Source organism: Pteropus medius, unplaced genomic scaffold (assembly GCF_902729225.1).
Source record: "Pteropus medius unplaced genomic scaffold, Ma_sr-lr_union100, whole genome shotgun sequence".
Lineage (NCBI taxonomy): Eukaryota > Metazoa > Chordata > Mammalia > Chiroptera > Pteropodidae > Pteropus > Pteropus medius.
The window spans coordinates 10,351,905-10,370,788 of record NW_024342474.1 but is presented as its reverse complement, the minus strand read 5'-3'; the positions used below and the strand labels follow the sequence as shown (position 1 = coordinate 10,370,788).

Here is an 18,884-nt window from a genome sequence, read left to right as displayed (position 1 = left end):
GCAGCCAGAGCACAGGACCACAGAGGAGGCAGCAGGAGAGGAGGTCAAAGCAATGAAAAGCCTTTGAAAAGTGACATGATATGCTTTACATCTTTAAAAGGTCACTCTGGTTGCTTTGTGGGAAAGGACTGTAAGGGGAGAAGAACAGCTGAAGGGAGATCGATTCAAACACGATCGCAGTTGTCCAGGGACATTCAGAGGTAGTTCGAAGTTCTTACTCTAGGCCAAACAAAAGGATAAACACTTCACAGCATTATCTCATTAATCCTCCTAACAGTCTTAGGAGGCGAACATTAATATTATCCCCAGTTTACAGAAAAGACAAAGTGATTACACAGGTTAACCAGCTTGCCAGGGTCTCAGCTAGTAAGTGACATGAAGGGAAGCCAATCAGTCCTGCCCTGATTCCTGAGCCTGCTCTCACCACCACCCCCATGACCACCTGCACCTCCCTCAGCGATGCCAACCAACTGCAGAGAAGCAACTTGCTTCTGCATCTTCACTGGGCTTTGGTCAAACTGATTGCTAAGGAAGCAGATGGAGAGAAGGATCAGTTTAGTTTCCCACCAAAGCCCCTGCTGGTGTCCCATCTGCTTTATTCAGCAGCCACCACCACCACCACTACCACCCCCCACCCTCTCTCTCACACACACACAATTCCCAGGAAGAAATACGAAGTGTCCCATAGACGCTAAGACCTGTCCAATGTGCCACTTGCTCTACATCATCCACCCTCCCACACCCCATCCCCAGCTAGAATAGGAGTGGTCCCAGCTTCTAGGACCTGCCCCACGAGTCTTGTCCAAACCCCTTAATGAACAAGGAGAGATGATCCCTGCAATAGCCGGCTTTCTCTGGGACTCCAACATCACATCTGTGCCTTTCAGATCCCAAGGACATTCCTCAACAAGATAAATCCATAGTGTCAGATAAAATTGTTTCCAGGAGGCTTTATACACACAGGGCCACTCTTTAACGTCTCTTAAAATATATCTCATGCTTTAAAAATAATCACTTTGCTCTAAATGTCTTAAACACTGGTTTATAACACCCAAACCCTCAAAACGGGTGTCGTTGGGCATCCCACCCCATCGGCGAGGCTCCATCTCAAACCTTGATTTTGACCTTTTCTACATTTACCTTTGTGCATGGGAAGGGCTGCCGCGGTCCTGTTCACAAAAAGAGAGGCTGCCCAGACCTCCTGGGAGTGCCAGAGAACTGTCCCTTTATCGCTCTCAGAAAGCAAAGCCCTTCTTCACCCTAGTTCTCTGCCTCTTCTTTCTCACACTGACAGCTGAGGGATGGTAACCTGCCCTGCTGTCCTTGGCCTTAGGTAGACAAGAAAAAAAGCACATGGTTATGAGAATCAAATCACCAAGGGGTGCCACAGACAAATCCAAGCTTCATCCATAGGACCTACTAATAGACACATATATGCCTTTGGGGAAACAGCGCTTCTCCAAAGATATATGAGTAGGGTATTCACAGCCTTTCATTATTCCTTGCCTCCTTCCCCGCCCCCCACCACACGCACAAACCCACCAGTCCTACGTAAAGACCTTCTTGTTTCTATCTGATGGGCACCTTTCCCACATCACTTTCCTCAACCTGGATGCCCCCTCTTCCTTCTTTATCCACTCGTACACCCTTAGTCCCACAACGCTGCCCAGAGTATTCAGACACAAGGCAAGATGACAATATTTGTCTGTTAAAAGATTCTAAAAAGCAATAGCGAAGATCTCCTTCGTGGATGCCCTTTGGATTTACACATAAAGATAGTCTCCCTCTGGTATGCCGGGGTTCAGGAGAAATCGGAACCAAAATGTTAATGGATGTTCCAAAGAAGAAGTAGGGGTGAAAGAAGTGAAGAAGATGGAGGAGAGAAGACATCATACTCTCCTTCTCTCCTTTGCTAAGGATACTTTTGTCTTGAAAATAAAACTGAATTTAAAATCTAATATGGGCATTTAGAGCCACAGCCAGGTCAGAGTTAAATGAGTAAAGATGACATTTCCCCAGAGACATTTTCAATCATTAATTGACTACTTTCATTCTTTTATTCAGCATTTACTTAGCGTCTTCTCTTGAGCTGGGAATAAAATCAAGGATGAGTTCACAATCTGGTGAGAGGGACAGGAAAATTAGCCATAGCAGCATAGGATGTTCAGTGTTAAGATGGGTATAGACATGGGTACCATGGGAGCCTTGCGATCAGGCTGGCTGAGGGGCGGGCCACAGAGTTCTTGAAGGTGACACTTGAAAGGAATTTCTAAGGATAAGTAGAGGGTGATAAAAAAAATTCGAGGAACAGAATAAAACATGTGCAAATGAATTCAAACAGTCAGCAGCAAGACTCCTGTGGAAATGTGCCAGTAGTCTGGCCAGAGCTGGAGGCAGGTGAAGAACGTGGCAGACCAGACCGAGCAGTGCCTTTCGTGAACTCCCTGCAAGCTGCATGTACTTTTAGTTCAGCTACTGTAGCAATTACATGGTATCTGTCTCTCTCTATTGAACTCTAAGCCTCTCTTAGAGCAGAAACTGCTTCTTTTTGTACAGATCCTAAGCACCTAGAACAAGGCCCAGAACACGGTAGTTATTCAATGAATATTGAATTTGTTGGATGAGTGATAAGATTTGAATGACAAAATGTGATTATGAATGGTAGGAGGTGTATCTAGAGAAACTGGTAGACAACAGATCAGGAAGGTTCATAGGTATCAAAGTAAGGAATCTGTCTTAAAAGTTATGGAGATATTGAACATTTTTCATCAGAGGAGTAATATGATCAGGTTTATATTTTTGTACATTCTCTCTGCCGCTGTTGGGAGTGAAGCTGGGCAAGACTAGAACAAAGAGACTTGCTAAGGACACTGCCAACATGAGTCTTCCGTCACTGAATCACTTAACGCATGATCAAAGGGTACCTTCTGTATACCAGGCACAGTGCTAGAGACACAAAGACAAAGGAGCCTTAGTAGTTAAGGTCTTGTTTCTGCAATCTGGCTGAGACATTTCCCAGCTGTGCAACCTTGGGCAAATTACCTAGACTTTCTGTGTCTCGGTTTCCTTATTTATAAAATGAGGGTAATAAGAGCATATATACCTCACAGAGTTTTGTAAGAATTAAATGAGATAATGCATATAAGGCACTTAGTATAGTTCCCAGCTCAATAAATACTTCCCTTTCTCATTATCATCAGTTACTGTGCTCAAAAAGTTCACAGACTAGTGAGAAAAACTGACATGAAAACATACTGTAGCAACTCTAAGTGAAAACAGAGTTGTATGTAGGGCTCGATAGGACACTTAAATGATACAGCAGGAACTACAGGGTGCCGGGAAAAGCTTCCTGGGGTTCGTGAGGCTGGAACAGGGGTTCGTGAGGCTGGAACCGTCATCAGGAGCAGATCCTGGGGCCTTGAAGGCCATGAAACAAATCCGGTGCAGGGGAGGTGGGGTCAGGAAAGCAGAAGAATGTGCAGCGGTGTGCTAGAGCCAGCTCAGACAAGCTTCTGCTCCTCTTTTCTCAACTTCATAGTTAGTGTCTTCATGTTAGTAGCTTGAAGTTAGCCATAGTGGGAGGATTTACATCATGAAAATTGGGAAGCACTACAAGTTGGGAAATTTTTTTCCCCAAGGAATTGGTCATTAAACATTTACCAGCACACCACTGGATATGAGAAGTATTTGAGAGGAAATCCCCACTGGACTTTGTGACTGATTAGAAGGAATCTAGGCTATTCTCTGTCTTTGTTTTAGTGGCCGAGTGTGAGGTCTTGAGATAGGAAATAAGAGGGAATTGGGTGAGGAGCCTGAGAAGGAGCTGAGAGAGCTCATTTGCTGGGGGTCATGTCGTGTCAATTCTTTTTGTGCTCTCTTGGTGACAGAGGTGAGCACAGAGCACTGCCCCCAGGCAAAACCCTGCCTGCTGACCTGGAATTCTGGAGTCTCTCAGTCCTCCTTGTACAGGTTGTCCTACATTGATCCAGGAAGAATTTAATCAGTTCTTTCAAGCAGACTTAACATGATCCATTGTTGGAAATAGTGACCAAATGCAAAGACTATCTCTGGACTTTAAGGTGATATGAATCATCTGAAACCCATGCGCCCGATAATCGAAAGATAAAATGAAGATTAACCTTTATTTGACTCGAGTAAATAAGTAGTTCAAGCATGTTGTGTAACAGAATGGCAACAGCCACATGGGTTTTCTTTAACTGTCACAGATGCAAAATTCTAGAAAGGAGTGCTAAAAACCTGGCTGCCGGACTCCACAGACAGAGGAAAACATCCAGCAGCCTGCATGTGCCCACCAAGAACTGGCCGTGTGGTAGACTTCATTTCCTGTTCAGCTGCCTGACTGGCAGATTAGGACGCATTCCATGGAAAAGTGAAAAGTGTATCTTCAGCTAGACACTTACCAAAATTGTTAATGCAGTCGTTCAACATTCAACAGATATTCTGATCAAGGGTGTGTGCTGGGAACTGGGGATACAAGAGTGAGCAACATTCAATCTTGCCCTCAAGGTGAGGGAGGGGGCACAGAAGGAAAATAGGCAGTATCGACACACTGTGATAAATCAAGGAGGGTTCTAATCCTATTAGGGGGACAAGCAGTCAAGGATGGGTGTATTTGTAGCTAAGATGGAGAAAGGTAGAGAAAATTACATTAGAATTAGGTGAACTTATTCCGGGGAGAACAATTGTACCCTAAAATGTTAACCTGGGGAAAATCCTAAAATTCATATAAAATGACTTTGCTCTTATCCCTCTCAATAATGTTATTTGCGGTTTGAGTAAGTATAGAGAAAGCAAACTGGCCAAGTATGCAGATGGCCTGAAGGAGGTGGGCAAAGCACAATATAGTATGAAAGAGTCAGGTCTCATCTGGGCCGACTGGATTGATGGCTGACTGACAAGATGACATTTTGTAGGTTAAGCATTTAGCTTTACACTGACCTTTTAAATTATGTAGGTATGAAATAGGAAAACTTGGCTTATCAGTGAATAGATGATAAAGACATAGGTCTTTTAGTTGCATCATTATGAGGAAGTATTGGAAAGAAAAGAAACGAATGCAGAGTTACAATAATAAAATCATTGAGAACAGAACTAGGATGCTGAGGTTCCCTGTTTCTCTACACACAGGTCCCATCTTGACGACATGGCCCCATACCTTAAGAGGAATGTTGGCAAATAGTAGGGTGCCTGGAGGAGAGCCAAGAGGATGCGAAAGAATTACAAGTCAACGTGAGAGACGGTCAATGGAGAATTATAATAATAATAATACTTGCTAAATGTGTTAAGCCCTTTTAATGTACTAATATTGTGGTAAGAATTTTACAGTTACTTTCTCATTTAATTCTCACGATAATTCTATTCTATCAGATAGGAACTATTACATTTTTCAGAAGAGCAAATAACTTGCTCAAGTTGCAGTGACACAATTGTTATTGCAGAGGCTCAGGTGTTTTCTACTATAACATAATGTATTTGCTTCTGAACAATCTTCCTGCAAATCATGCAAAGTAATGAAGGAAAGTAGGGTAGGGGGCAAACTACCTAAAAAATAAAAAAAAACCAATAACATTCCTAACAAAAAATGTAAAGGATACATCAAATTAGGATTAATATTATTAAGTATTTCAGAAATTAAAGGAATTTTCTCTTTACGAAAAGGATGTGAGAAGGGGTTGCAAAGTGGAGTCACTGCTGCCGAATTATGAAGAAGAGAGAGAGAAGGAAATTGAGATTGTGATAACTGGTTTAAATCAATTGCATGAGAGCTGTCCTTCCTGAGCTCAAGGACTCTCCCCACCTCTCTGAACACGTTAAGTCCATCTTCTCCTCAAAGACACAAACTAATGTTAATAAATACAGGAGAAAAATAAAACTCCAGAAGAGAAATAAAACACAAACTCACATTAACCATAGAAGATAAATTTGGGAAACAGAAGCTGACCAAAAAAAACAAAAACAAAAACATTTTAATGGTGTAAGAACACATGAAGAAATCTTATTGATTTTATGTCCAAGATCTTAAAGAATTATCATTCTGGTTTTGTCTGTTGGAAAGTCTAATCTTGCTAAAGGCCAAAAAGGAGGAGGAAGAGGAAGAATGTCCCAAAGGAAGGATGGTCGAAGGAGGGGTACTCACCGGCAAGCTGTACAGGTGGTTGGGCTCATCCAGAATGTGCGGTGCTGAATGTTAAATCAAGGCCCCCAAGGGAGGACCATGAATGGCACGAATTCAGGAAAATGTGACAAGGAAGCCCACCCTATGGCTTTCAGGGGTGCCTGTCAGGCCTCAGCAATGCTTTCCTGTCCTGTCAAGCCAGGCAGATGGGGAGAGGACAGCCCAGCAGAGCACTGGCTGAGGGCTGAATCTCATGTCCTCTCCTCTTAGATTAGAGAAATAAAAGAGGGAAATCCAGAAGTCTTGGAATCGTGGAAAAAGATCAGGCTTGGTGTTTTATATTTACTGATTTGAAAATTTTGAGTTCCTGCTATGTGCCAGTTTCTAGATGCTGAGGCTGAAGCAATGAATGAGACATAGTTCCTTCCTTCCAGTTGTTCATAAGAGACAGACACAGAAGGCAGTACACACTATGAAGGGTGAAATGCAAAGTACTGTGGAAAACACGGGAGCCGGGAGGGAATAATGCCAAAGCCGAGAACTTAAGGGTAATCAGCAGTTAACCAGGTAAACAAGGGAGGGCAGAGTGTTCCAGAAGGAGGGAGCCCCATGGAGCCCCTGGAGGCGGGAAAGCATGAGAATTTGGGAAACTGCAGGACGGGCAGACCTGGGTTAAATTCCAGTTCTCCTGAACCTCTCTGGGCCTGTTTCCTTTTCTGGAAAAGGTAGATGGGTTTTACCACCTTAGAGCATTGCTTGCAGACTAAATGTGATAAAATATATAATCCCACTACTGACAGATTCTCTCCTTGACCAAATTGTACTCAGACTCCCCTGAACTTTTCAATGAGGTCTACTTCCATGTTTCTCTCAGCATTTTTAAATTCTAGCAAGAATCCTGATAAATCAGTTTAACTAGCATCTTCCATCCTCCGCATCTGATCACCCTTGTTCTCTAAATCAGATTCCTCATCCTCCACTATACCCCAGATGATGTCTGATCACCCTAGCCTGCGTTCAGTAAGAATCTCGTTAGGTCAGTTCCTCCAGAATCCCCCTTACCCTGCTCCTTGGCTAAAAATTTCCGCTTGCCCATGCTGTATTCAAAATTGAATCTAATCTCTCTCCCTCATTGCAAAATTCCATCAATAGGTCATTATACCCATTGTGACGGTCTCTTTTTTTTTCTTTTTAATAAAGTCCTCCTTGCATGCTCTAATGGTGTCACGGAATTTTTTTCTTTAATACTAAGTTCTTGGCTCATACTAAATGTTCATTCCTTTCTTATTCTTTCCCTACTCCTCACTTCCACCCCCAAACACAGGACTCAGAACAATAAACCAATTGCTAAACTTGGGCAATTTGATCAGTTTCATCAAAGCAGGGGTTTAAGTGAAGGCCAAAAAGATAGGAATTGCTGGCTCTGTTCTGAAGAGGGGGGCGAGTTGGGTAGCCACGGGCCAGTTCGTGGGAGATTACATGGTAACTAGAGTCAAGTGAGGGAGAGGAGGATAAAAGGGAGGCGTTTTTTCCAAAGACCCATCATGTTTACTTAAGTATTTTTCTGACATCTAGCCCTAGATATGGAAACCAATAAGCCAAGTCTTTGCCCACTTTTAACTTTGGGAAGGCAAAATGTGAGTCGATGGAAAGAGCATTGGACTTGGAATGAGAAGACAAAGGTTTTGCCAGCAGCCCTGGCACTTACCAGTGTGATTTTAGACATATCTGTCCACTTCTTTAATGATCCATTTCTTTTTATTTGTAAAATGCCTTCTTCTCAGGGTCCTGTGAGGACCAATGAGGTGATGGAAATGCAAGAGTTTGTAAAACATCAAACTCTGTAAACATGCATAATACAAATGAAAGAGCAAAAAGGAAAATTTTAAGCTAGATTAGGAATAAACTAACAAAATAAGAAAATGTAAAAATTGGCAGGTATGTATAGATTTTTGTTTTTTTCCCCCAACATTTCCATAAATATCCAGGAAAGGGAAGACCATGTCCTAAGCATGGTTCACAGCCCTGAAGGTCTCACAACTGTGCAAGGTCAATTCACATTTTCACACAGATGCCTGTTTCAGAGATGTGTGAATAATAGCTTTTAAAGTGCCCCTCCTCTGATCAATTGGAATTAGCCTAGTTATGCTAACAGCCAGATCTTACTCTTATATTCACACACAAAATTGTCCCAAAGGCCATTTACTCTCAGCAGAAGTGCCCTGACTAGCTGTTTCCTTGTAGAATTTATAAGAAATAATTTGCAGGTGTCCTTTCTGCCTCTTCCTGTATATAAAACATCTTATGTGACTTAAGAGATTTGTTTCAAAGCAACAATCTTCCTTAATCCAATGAGGAAAAAAAAAAAGGATCATTGTCTCCACTCTGCATGGATAGAATCCCACTGCACATGCAGAATGCATATGGGGACAAGCGGAGTAAAATTCTGATCAAGATACTCTAATTCACTTTTGTACTGTTTTAATATGCACAAATGGAGAAATAGCTATGCAAATTTAAAGATTGTTTCCATACCTGCTTTTATGACTTTTAAAAATATAAGCTGTGCTGGAGTATTTTATAGGAGGTTAAATAGTAACATATTCTTTCAATTCTTTTTTGAGTCCCAACTATTACTTACTGATTATCCATGGACAAAAACAACAGAAGTAATTAAAAGCTTCTATACCTTTCAAAGAAATGAAAAATTTAGTCTGGTTGTGTTCCTCAAAGTCAGCTCCCCCATGGTTGAATGACCTATTTGAGGTCAGTGGTTAACAAGGTCAGCAGATAACATTTTCATATATATTTTACACCACTCCAGCCCTTCTGGAAAGATCATTGACAGATCAAAGGACAAGTTCTCTTACAGTTTGTGTCACAGAACATAAGTAAAACGAAACAAGTTCTCTCCTTAAACTAATTTGCAGTCTCCCAACTTCAGAACTTCTTACAGATTTACTGTGAAATTAGCACAAAATGCTTAAGACTATTCAAAAACAGGACAATAATAACAAAGTTTGCCTTTCAGCTTTGATTCCTTCCCCAAACAAGGAATGCCACTAAACCTTGGAAACATGATATTAAGTTTCACTGCTCTGTCTTTTCTGAAAAATGTTGATTTCAGGAGCAACATGGAAAAGCTGAACCTTTTGTAATAAGAGGAAATACTCAGTACTTTGTCCTTTGTTGCTTGGCAACTAAAGGCTATAAATGGATTTTATGATTATAAAGGCTCTGGAATTAATATGAACATGTAAAAGTTGTAATAACTCCCTGGAGACAGGACTGTTTCTTTGAAAAATAAAAATAGATGTGTTTTTTTTTGAAAAATAAATACACACACATACATACCTTGCACACATTCTTGTTTCAGAATAAACAAAGCAAGCAATTTGTTTCCTTCGCACTTGCAAATGTTATAATAAAGGTTAATCACTATCATTTATTTCATCATTTCAACATTTTATCATTAATCCTCACAACCCTAAGAGGTAGGTGTTATTTCTCCATTTTACAGATGGAGAAAACCAAAACTTTAAAATGTTAAGTAATTGGCCCAAGCACACAAAACCAAGAAGCAGAGGAATTAGGATTCAACCGCAGGTCTGCCTGAACCAAGGCCTACACCATCAAACACACACCAAAGAGATTCCTAGGAAGCGTATTTCTCGGCTGCTAATATTTGAGGCTATTGATCACTTTAACTCTATGGGAGTGACGCTGTTTCCAACTATCAAGTCATATGATGTTCTCCTTAGAACACATTACTTCTCATTACTATACATGACAATTGTTATATTGCTAATCAACTATCAGGATATCATCGTGCTGGATCCAAAAAGGACAAGATCGAGAGTTAATATCTTCTGAACACGTGTGGCAGAAAATATTAACTCTCAATCTTGTCCTTCTCAGCTGCCTAAATTCCCTCTACAGATTTTTGTTCTGCACCAAGCAGTACTACAAGCCAGTGCTGGTGTCCTCATAGCTTTCCATTCTTATTTGTAGTCTTATCTTTCGAATTTCTGTAGCTGCCTGCTCCACAAACATAAACCATCATCATTTTACCACTAACATCTCATCTTATGGTGCCAGAGCTAAGCTTTGCCAAAAAAATGCCAGATGATACTATAGTACCAAGTTCTCGCACTCCAGAATAATTTTATTTACAGAATGGAATTACATGCAAATTGTCACACACTCACCAAAAAAGCCCTGGTTATTTTCACAGGAGCCATAAGTTCTACAGCTAACTCTACAGATGTTCCCTTGCAAACCTATTTAGAAGACACTGCACAGTGGCTACAAGCATAGGCCTTCAGAAAAGAGAGACTTCTGCCCAGCTCCGAGTTCTGAAACATAATAGCTGTGTTGTCTTCAGTGAGGTACAAACCTTCTCTGAATTTCTATTTCCTTATCTCTAAAATGGTGATAACATTATCTGCCCATTCATTTTGTTGTGCAAATTAAGAACTAAAACAGCTAAAAGTCTTAGTACAACATCTAGCATAAAGTTAAACCCTCACTAAATGTTAGTGGTTTTCGTACTGATCACAGGCTGCTTCAGGGAGCTCCTTTAAAAGAACAAACATTTTCCTTAATTATAAAATACTGATAATACTATTTCATTTGGGCAATAACTGTATGTCAGGCACTTTGCGAAGTACTTCACATAAACCATCTTGCTTGATTCTCGCTCTTGTCCTATGAAGTATACCCACCTCATTTGAGAGATGAAGAAACAGTCTCAGAGAGGCAACATAGCATCTTAAGTCTACAATAGAGGTGGAATTTGAACCCGCAGTAATCTAGATACAAAGCTTATGCTCTAATTATTATGTCAGGCATCACCAGTGCAGGTTGGAGGTGGGAGCTCAGGGTTAAGCTGTGTGATGGTGCTCAATTTCCAGAGTTGATGCGGGTGGCCTATGAAATGCAGCTTCGGCCGGAAAAGATGCTATAATCAGACAATCCCCGTGATCATTCCTACAACCCCGAATCCACCTCCTTAACTAGTGTCCTCCTGGTGCCTGGACCTCTACTTTTTCTCAGGACTAGAGCTTCCACTCCTCTGTGCATTGTGGAGTCTTCCAGAAACCTAGTTCTAACTCCAAAGCTGAAAAGACGACAACGTCAATAACACCAGAGGAGGTGGTGGGGCCTCCTCTCAGGAGAGGGTCCATCAATGTGATTTTGCTCCTGTCAGGGTGATTTTGCTCCAGGATTCCCTAGAGATAGTGATAACCCTGGCAGGCCTCGAGGGCAGGCTGTGTGTAGGTGATAGAGGTTAGCTCTGACCTAGTCACGGCACATTTTAAATTCTGATGAAATCGGCTTTACTTTGGAGATCCCAGCATGAAGGAGAAAAGGGGTTTCTTCCCGGTGGCACCAAGCACACACCTCTGTGTTTTAGATGCTTCATTTCATAACAACACGGTTTCTAGCCACCTGCCAACATCAGAAAGAAATGTTCAGATAATCCTAAATCGCTTGCATGATCTGGCTGGTTCTTTTTGCCTTGGTGTGTTCTTCCCAGTCTCCTGGAAAGTCTATGCTGTGTCCACACAGAAACAGAGGCTGCCTCACTAACATACAAGGAGCTCCTGCCTCTGTGGGGTAATTTAAGAGACACTGGGATACAACGTGACATCTAAAACTCCACCATCAGGAATCAGCTGAACCTACCCCTAGAGAAAGTAAACTTTTTGACTCATTTGATCAAAACAGCTTCATATTCTATGAAAGGGCATTGAACACAAGACTCTATAGGTGGCATCAGATCATTTGCCACTTGTACCTTCCACGAAAGCTCAGATATTACTGGGACAGAAGAAACAGGGCATAAGGGTGCTGGTTGTTTGAGAGGATGAGAAAATGGTGGCCCCAAAGTGAAAGAAAGACAAAGAATTGAGAGACTGGCCTGAGACCAAAGATACCCTTTATCCGCAGGGAGGGCTTGCCCATGGCCAGCCCTGGACAGCTTCTGCCCTCTACACTGCATTCCCTTGGGCAGAGCCTCTGATAACTCTCACATGAATTCAGAAACATTACCCAAGCGGAGTTGGTTTCACTTTTGGAGAAATAATATACAGGGACCACTTAAGACATTTACTATTTTATCTCTGGTAACAATGGAATCCGGGGCTTCCCACCAACTGGCAATACTTTGTCTCAACTGCCTCTGTTCTACTCACTGGACCTTTCTACTCCCGGGCAAATTTTCCTTCTTCCTATATTTGAACTTGCTGGGTTCTCTGAAGCAACAGCTCAATAAACTGTTCATTGCATAGAATAGTCTTTTGCACAGTTCTTTCATTCACTTATTCTATAAATACTACTGAGAGTCTGCTGTATGCTAACACCATACAGGCGCTTTTCCAAGCTACATCTCTTTTCCATTCAACAATTCCGCTTACCCTCCCTTGAAGCCTTTCTAGATTCATCCCATCTGGGTCAAGAAAGTGGCGCCTCAATCACTGCTTTTCTGTTCTAGAGCCTTCAGCATTTCCTCCATTTTCCTAATTACTTAGTACCTCTACGAAATTCCGTACAGCTTGTAGCCAGCAGATGTTTTTGTCTACCCTGCGTGTCTATCACCCTTTTTAAATAATAGCTACCTAGAAATTGAAACCTAGCAGAGAGATAGGGGCAGAAAATGTTTAAAAATGTCTGAAGCTTGTTTGACAGCAGCTTTCTCATGATCTATTCTTAGCATGTAGTTTTCCCCACTCCACTCAGTCAGGGCAGGAATCTCTCCTTCTGCTATCATGACCAGCCGATAGCATCTGAGAACTTACTTCAGGACGTTACAAAGAGGATGAGCTAAATAGCTTCTCACCAACTCAGAAAATTTCCTCTTTAAAGATTAACTAGAATGAATAAAAATTCTCATGGTCAAATCAGTTTTTATAAACTATTCTAAAAAGCTTGTGAATGAAAGATGAGTCCTCTGATATCGAAGTAATCCAAAGAAATACCCACAAGAAAGCAAATTAAAAATGTAAGTTCACGGCTTTCAAAAACAAAATAAGTAGACTGAGAAATGAGATCTGCTATACTTCATTTTCTTGTTCTTTTTCACTCAGAGGGTTGTTATAAAAAGTAAATAAAATAATGAATGTAAAGTGAGGGCCATAGTGTTTGACACATGGTAAGTGCTCAATAAATGTTATTAATGGGGTTCAAACTGAAGGTGAAATTGATAGTTTACAGGTTAGCTAACTAAAAACTTTGAGACTGTTAAAGGATATATATTTTTAAAGATAAAGTTATGACTCGTACAAATACAAGATGAACATATGTTAAATATTTTATTAATCAATGAAGGAAACACAAAGATGTTATGACTTGTCCTAGGAGAATTCAGACAATAGATCTATCTACCTATCTATATCTATATATACATATAATTCAAACAGCAGATCTATATCTAGATCTAATATCTAGATAGATATATCTACAGATAGATATAGATATATAGAGATAAAATAGATAAATAGATAGATAAGTAGATGATAAGTAGATAGATAGAAAGATATAGACAGATAGATACAGATAGAGATTTAGATCTGAATATGCCATGGAATAAATTTACAAATAAATGCAAAACTTGCCTTTACAGGAACTATTGATCCCCTAATTACATAATTCATTTGCATATTGATAAACAAAAATCATTTACATTGATATTTGTTATCTATAATTTATAGTTTTAAAACAGCTCTAAAATGTTCAAGGGTCTACTGTATACTGTATATATAGATATATATACATATATCCAATTATATATACTAATCTGTAGTCCACTTTCCATTTTTATATCATAAACATTTTTCTTTATCATCATTTTAATAGTTACAAAATATTCCATTACATGGAAAACCATAATTATTTAATGAATCCAATACTATTAGAAACTTAAGTTGTAACTGGTTTTTAGTTATTATAAGTAAAATAATGTGCCTCTCGTCTGACAACCTTTCTCTCGCAGTGATATCAGTTTTGTTGAAAAAGCCAAACATTCACATGGTATTTGAAATTTCAGAGCATGTTGGGATCCCAGGGGTACCTGATCTGCCTCTTCTGCTTTAGTGAATGGGCCTATATATTGCATCAGTGGCAAAAAAGAGATTTGAATTAGAATTAGAATTGCCAACTACCTGGAACCACTCGTTATTCTTGTCATTTCCCCGAGACACACCATAAAGATTTAGGCTTATTCGAAAATTTAATAACTAAGATCTCAATGGCTTTGACATTCAAGGCCATTTAATTCAAGATGGTATTGATAGTCCAGATACATCTTAATACAAAAGTGTTCATAAGGAAAAATATATTATTCAGGGCTTAGTTTCTTTGAATGAAGAGTCTAAGGAAAGAAAGAAAAATAGCTTTGCTAAAACTTTTCTTGATTTTTCAGCTCTCGATTCATTATATGAGATTACATTTAATTAGAAACACATATTAACAGGAGCAAACATGCAACGACTGGCTCTCCTCATTAGAAAAGCATATCTAGTTTTGCTGTGCTCAGTCTAAGGAATATTTGAAAAAGGAAATCATTATACTCTTAAAGAAAAAGCTTCAAAGCCCTACAGGCTACCATTTAAAAGAGGTGGTTGTTGGACTTGGCACACAGTAAGTGATCAATATTTGCTGAATAGTGGAGGTAATAAAAAACTGACAAGTAGTTGTGTGATTTTCAGGTATGTGTGGGGGAGGATCACTTAAGCTAGTGCCTCCATTTTTATTTCTAAAGTCTACTATTTTTTCCATCTACTCGTTCAAAGATAATGTAAGAAAAACACTGACCATTTTATTCTATTTCCATGGAGAAATGACTTCCTCCTCATGAAAAAGGCTTCATGCATTAACCGAATTTGGTTTGGGCTAAGAGAGATACTATTATGACAATCAGATATTGTAACGACTGTGGACTTGTGGAAACTATATCCCCAGAGACTTCTGAAAATAGTACAAAAAAAGGACAATATAGGATTCTAGGTATAACAGTACTTCCAAAAAATAAAAGGTAGACCAGATGAACTTTTTAGGTTTTCTCCAGCTCTAAAAAGAATTTAAATAGATCTTTGAGTTTAAAAAACAAATTTGTGGTTTCTTTAAAATAAAACAGATGTAACTGTAGCTTAAGGCTTGTTATCTACCGCTGGAATGAAAGCTACATAGGATGTAAAGTCAGGCAATAACAATCAAGCAATATTAGTGTGCCTATTGTGTGTCAAGCATGACCCAGGTGGACACACTGACTTGGCCACTGTCAGAGACAGAACACTCAGTGGGATGGATCACAGACAGGGCTGAGATAACATTAAATTCTCTGGTTTTATCTTCCTTCTTGCCACCCTGGCAAAGTCTAAGCCACTACCAAGAAGCTGCCGTATTGTGTTGATTTCTTCTGAAAGTGACCTAGAATCTCACTATTTCTTTGGTATGACTACTCTTTCGTGTTAGTCACTGTTGGGCCTTGAGTCAAGTCTATTAAACCTTTAAACATCTAGTATTCATCAGATGCTTTACAAATCACATTCCAGAAGTACTTTCTCAATATGCTGCTAACTGCCCTCATAATTCTGTGAATGAGCAGGTCTGCTCTCAGTTCTTCTCATACTCCCTCCTGGAACATACCTTAAAATGCATAAAAGCTATGCCATAATTCCCCTCACATGGAAGTCTGAGCATGACTAACTGATAAGAAACTAAAGCCGCACTGATGTGGAGTCTCCCAATAGCATACCTAAAAGGTGCCAGAAAACAGCAAGTCCCTGCTGACATTTTCAACAGACCCACCATTAGAATATCAACCCAACTAAATATGAGCTGTATTGCCATTTTAGGTTTTTAGTATATCTCTCCTTTGGAGAAAAAGATATTTAACTTCAAAAACAAATCATTATTCAGTTACACATTTTTAAAGCATTGTGAAAAAACCAAGATGGGAATGGTGGAAGAGGTGTCCTTTTGCTCTTTTAAGCTGTTTTAATTATGCTAAGAGAAAAACAGTCTTAAGTAAAATCTTACACTTTTCTTGTACTGTATTCAATAATTTTAGAGATAAGCTGAATTCATAAGTTTTGAAACATGGAGGATTAAAAGGAATAAGGTCTAGCACTGGACAAGGACAAATACTACTAACATAGCTATGCTGACCTCTTGATTCTTTTAATCAAGCTATAAGGTAGAAATCCTGTATTTTTTTTTTTTAAATCACTACCTATACCATTGATTTTTGCTACAAATGCAGCAAATAAACCTCCACTTCAATTTCAATACAATAGCATTTCTTCCAAGGCCAAGTTTAAGTAAATTCTGAAAAGGTGAAACAGTGATAGTGAGCAGTGCTTTTTCCCAGAAGCAGGAACTTCGTGTTGGACACTGGCCTCTTACCTTCGAAGAACTGCTGCAGGCCCTCCTTTTCACCAACCACATCCATGGGGCTGCGGTCTTGAAATCTTTCCTCACAGAACAGAGTAATCAGATGGCAGGAAGCAAGTGCTGTCCTCTTGACTCGAAGTCTATGAATGCTCTTGAAAAATCATTTTCTTTTTGCTGGAGTGAAGCATATCTTCAGCCATCGAATTGTGCCCAGAAAGACGGTTACATTCTCAGAATGATTATAAAACCAGAGGGATGTGTGACCATGCAGAAAAAAATATTTATGAAGAGGAAAGTGGTAGCAAATCCATCTATCTGACTGTAGGGAATGTTCCTACTCTGCCTTTTGTCTTTGTTTTAAGAACCTTTGTCCTTAGCGACACATGTAATTACATAAATGGGCAATAAATATATAGTCTTATCTCTTATTTGTCCTTTTACACCAATATATTTATATCTCCCTTTCTGTCAAACAGATCGATTTAACTACAACCAAGCAAAGATAGTTGTTTTTTTTTTTTCACCCAAAGAGAGGGAGCAAATCAACATAATTACTTTGATAGATACCTAGAATAGCAGATAATTTAAACAGACCTGTGATAATGAAAAGTTAGGATTTGTTAAATATTTTCAAATTTACTCACAGTGAAAACCGATATTCCTTGATACATATATAGTCTATTTCCTTCAGAGTTTATTTTCTTTGAAAAGTATAAACCATAAAGTATAAGAAGTCCCTCTAATGATCAGTAAAACTGCATTTCTGATTTAATAACTCTTACAACTGAGTTTATGGTTCATTACTAGCTGGTTTCACTCCTAAATGTAAAGCCATACTCAAATAAATGTTTTGTTTTCACTGCTTGGCTGTTAAGTTACTTAACAATAGCCTAAGAAGAATATGATTAGGACATTAAATCAGTTCTTTCAGCCCCTTACTTTTCTTTTTCCCCAACTTTTTTATTTTGAAAAAGTTTTAAGCAATAGAAAAACTGAAAGGATAGTACAATGAAATACCTATATGCTCTTCATCTAAATTTACCAATTACTAATATTTTCCTATTTTTGCTTTTTCTTTCTTGATATATAAATATACTTTTTTGGCTGAGCCATTTGAAAATAAGTTGCTCATATCTTGACATTCACTCAGAAATAATTCTGTGTATGTCTCCTAAAAGATAAGGACATCCTCTCATGTAATCGCAATATTACTATACCCAAGAAATGAAACATTAATTTAATATTAATAGTTCATATATAATTTCTACAACTATCCCCAAAATATCTTTTATAATTTTTTGTTTTCTGATCAAGGATTTAATGAATGTTCTGCATTGCTTTTGGTTATCTCTTTTTGAAAATATAGAACACTTTTCTTGTCATTTTGCTTGGTTGGCTTTTTATAACATTGACGCTTTTTCACAGTCCAGGCCCATTGTCTTATAGAATGTCCCACATTCTGAATTTATCTGACTGTTTCTTTATTGTTAGAATTAGTATAGGTAATGTGGTATATTTCCTAATAAGTATTTTTAAACTCCACACATATAAACTGTTCCTTGAAAATGAGCAAACTAATCTAATGTTGGAGGTTGGGGGAGGGGGGGCGGGGTAGCGGATAAGAGGCTTAGAATTCTATTTTGAAGGTTACATTGAGCCCCAGATATCTAAGGACTGGTCATCAAGTTGTTCAAAGAAAATGAATTTTCTATTTGTTTTGATTCAACTTGTGCTCAACTCTCTGCTGGGTGCAGGAAATAAAAAGATGAAAAAATAATGGTCCCTGCCCTCCACAGGCTAAAATCTAGGGCATGAGAAAAACACAAGTGACTATAGCTCAAGGCTGACTTTGATAAGAGCTGGGGAAAACATTCAGGAGAACAGAGAAGGGAAAGGTGAATTTAATCTGGGAGGACCTGGAAAGGTGTCACAGAGAGCTGGAATTTGAGGAAGCAAACAATGGCTATGTCTTTAAAAACCTGAGTAATGGCTTGGAGGTGAGAGAGCTCAGGTGCAGAGACTCGTGTGACAGTGTGTTGAGTGAGAGATAAGATGGGAAATAGTCTGAAGAAGAATTTTGGCAGATTTTGAATGTTAGGCTAAATCTGAATTTGATTCTATGTGTATTTATTCTAAGTATACCTATTGACGACTTCTTTTTGGGTAGTTGTGGTGCATGGTATAATTAAATCTAACTCAAAAAGATAGCTGTGTTCGAATGCATTGGTTAGGGCAATAAGTAAAGTTAGACCAGTCAAGAAGCTACTGCAAGAATCCAGATAGGTAGTAATAAAGCCTGATGATGATATAGGACTGGCTACTGATTGGATATGGGGAGCAAGGAAGAAGTCAA

The 18,884-nt window shown here is 39.2% G+C and overlaps 1 protein-coding gene across 1 annotated transcript in view; it reads right to left on the bottom strand.

The window, feature by feature from the left end:
* MYRFL (myelin regulatory factor like) overlaps positions 1 to 16,862 on the bottom strand; it is a 105,499-nt gene extending 88,637 nt beyond the window's left edge. Inside the window, exon 1 of the mRNA XM_039865998.1 lies at positions 16,544 to 16,862. Coding sequence (XP_039721932.1) covers positions 16,544 to 16,589 — 46 coding nt within the window. The 5' untranslated portion in view covers positions 16,590 to 16,862. The remainder of the gene's footprint in view (positions 1 to 16,543) is intronic.
* Positions 16,863 to 18,884: the final 2,022 nt, after the last annotated feature.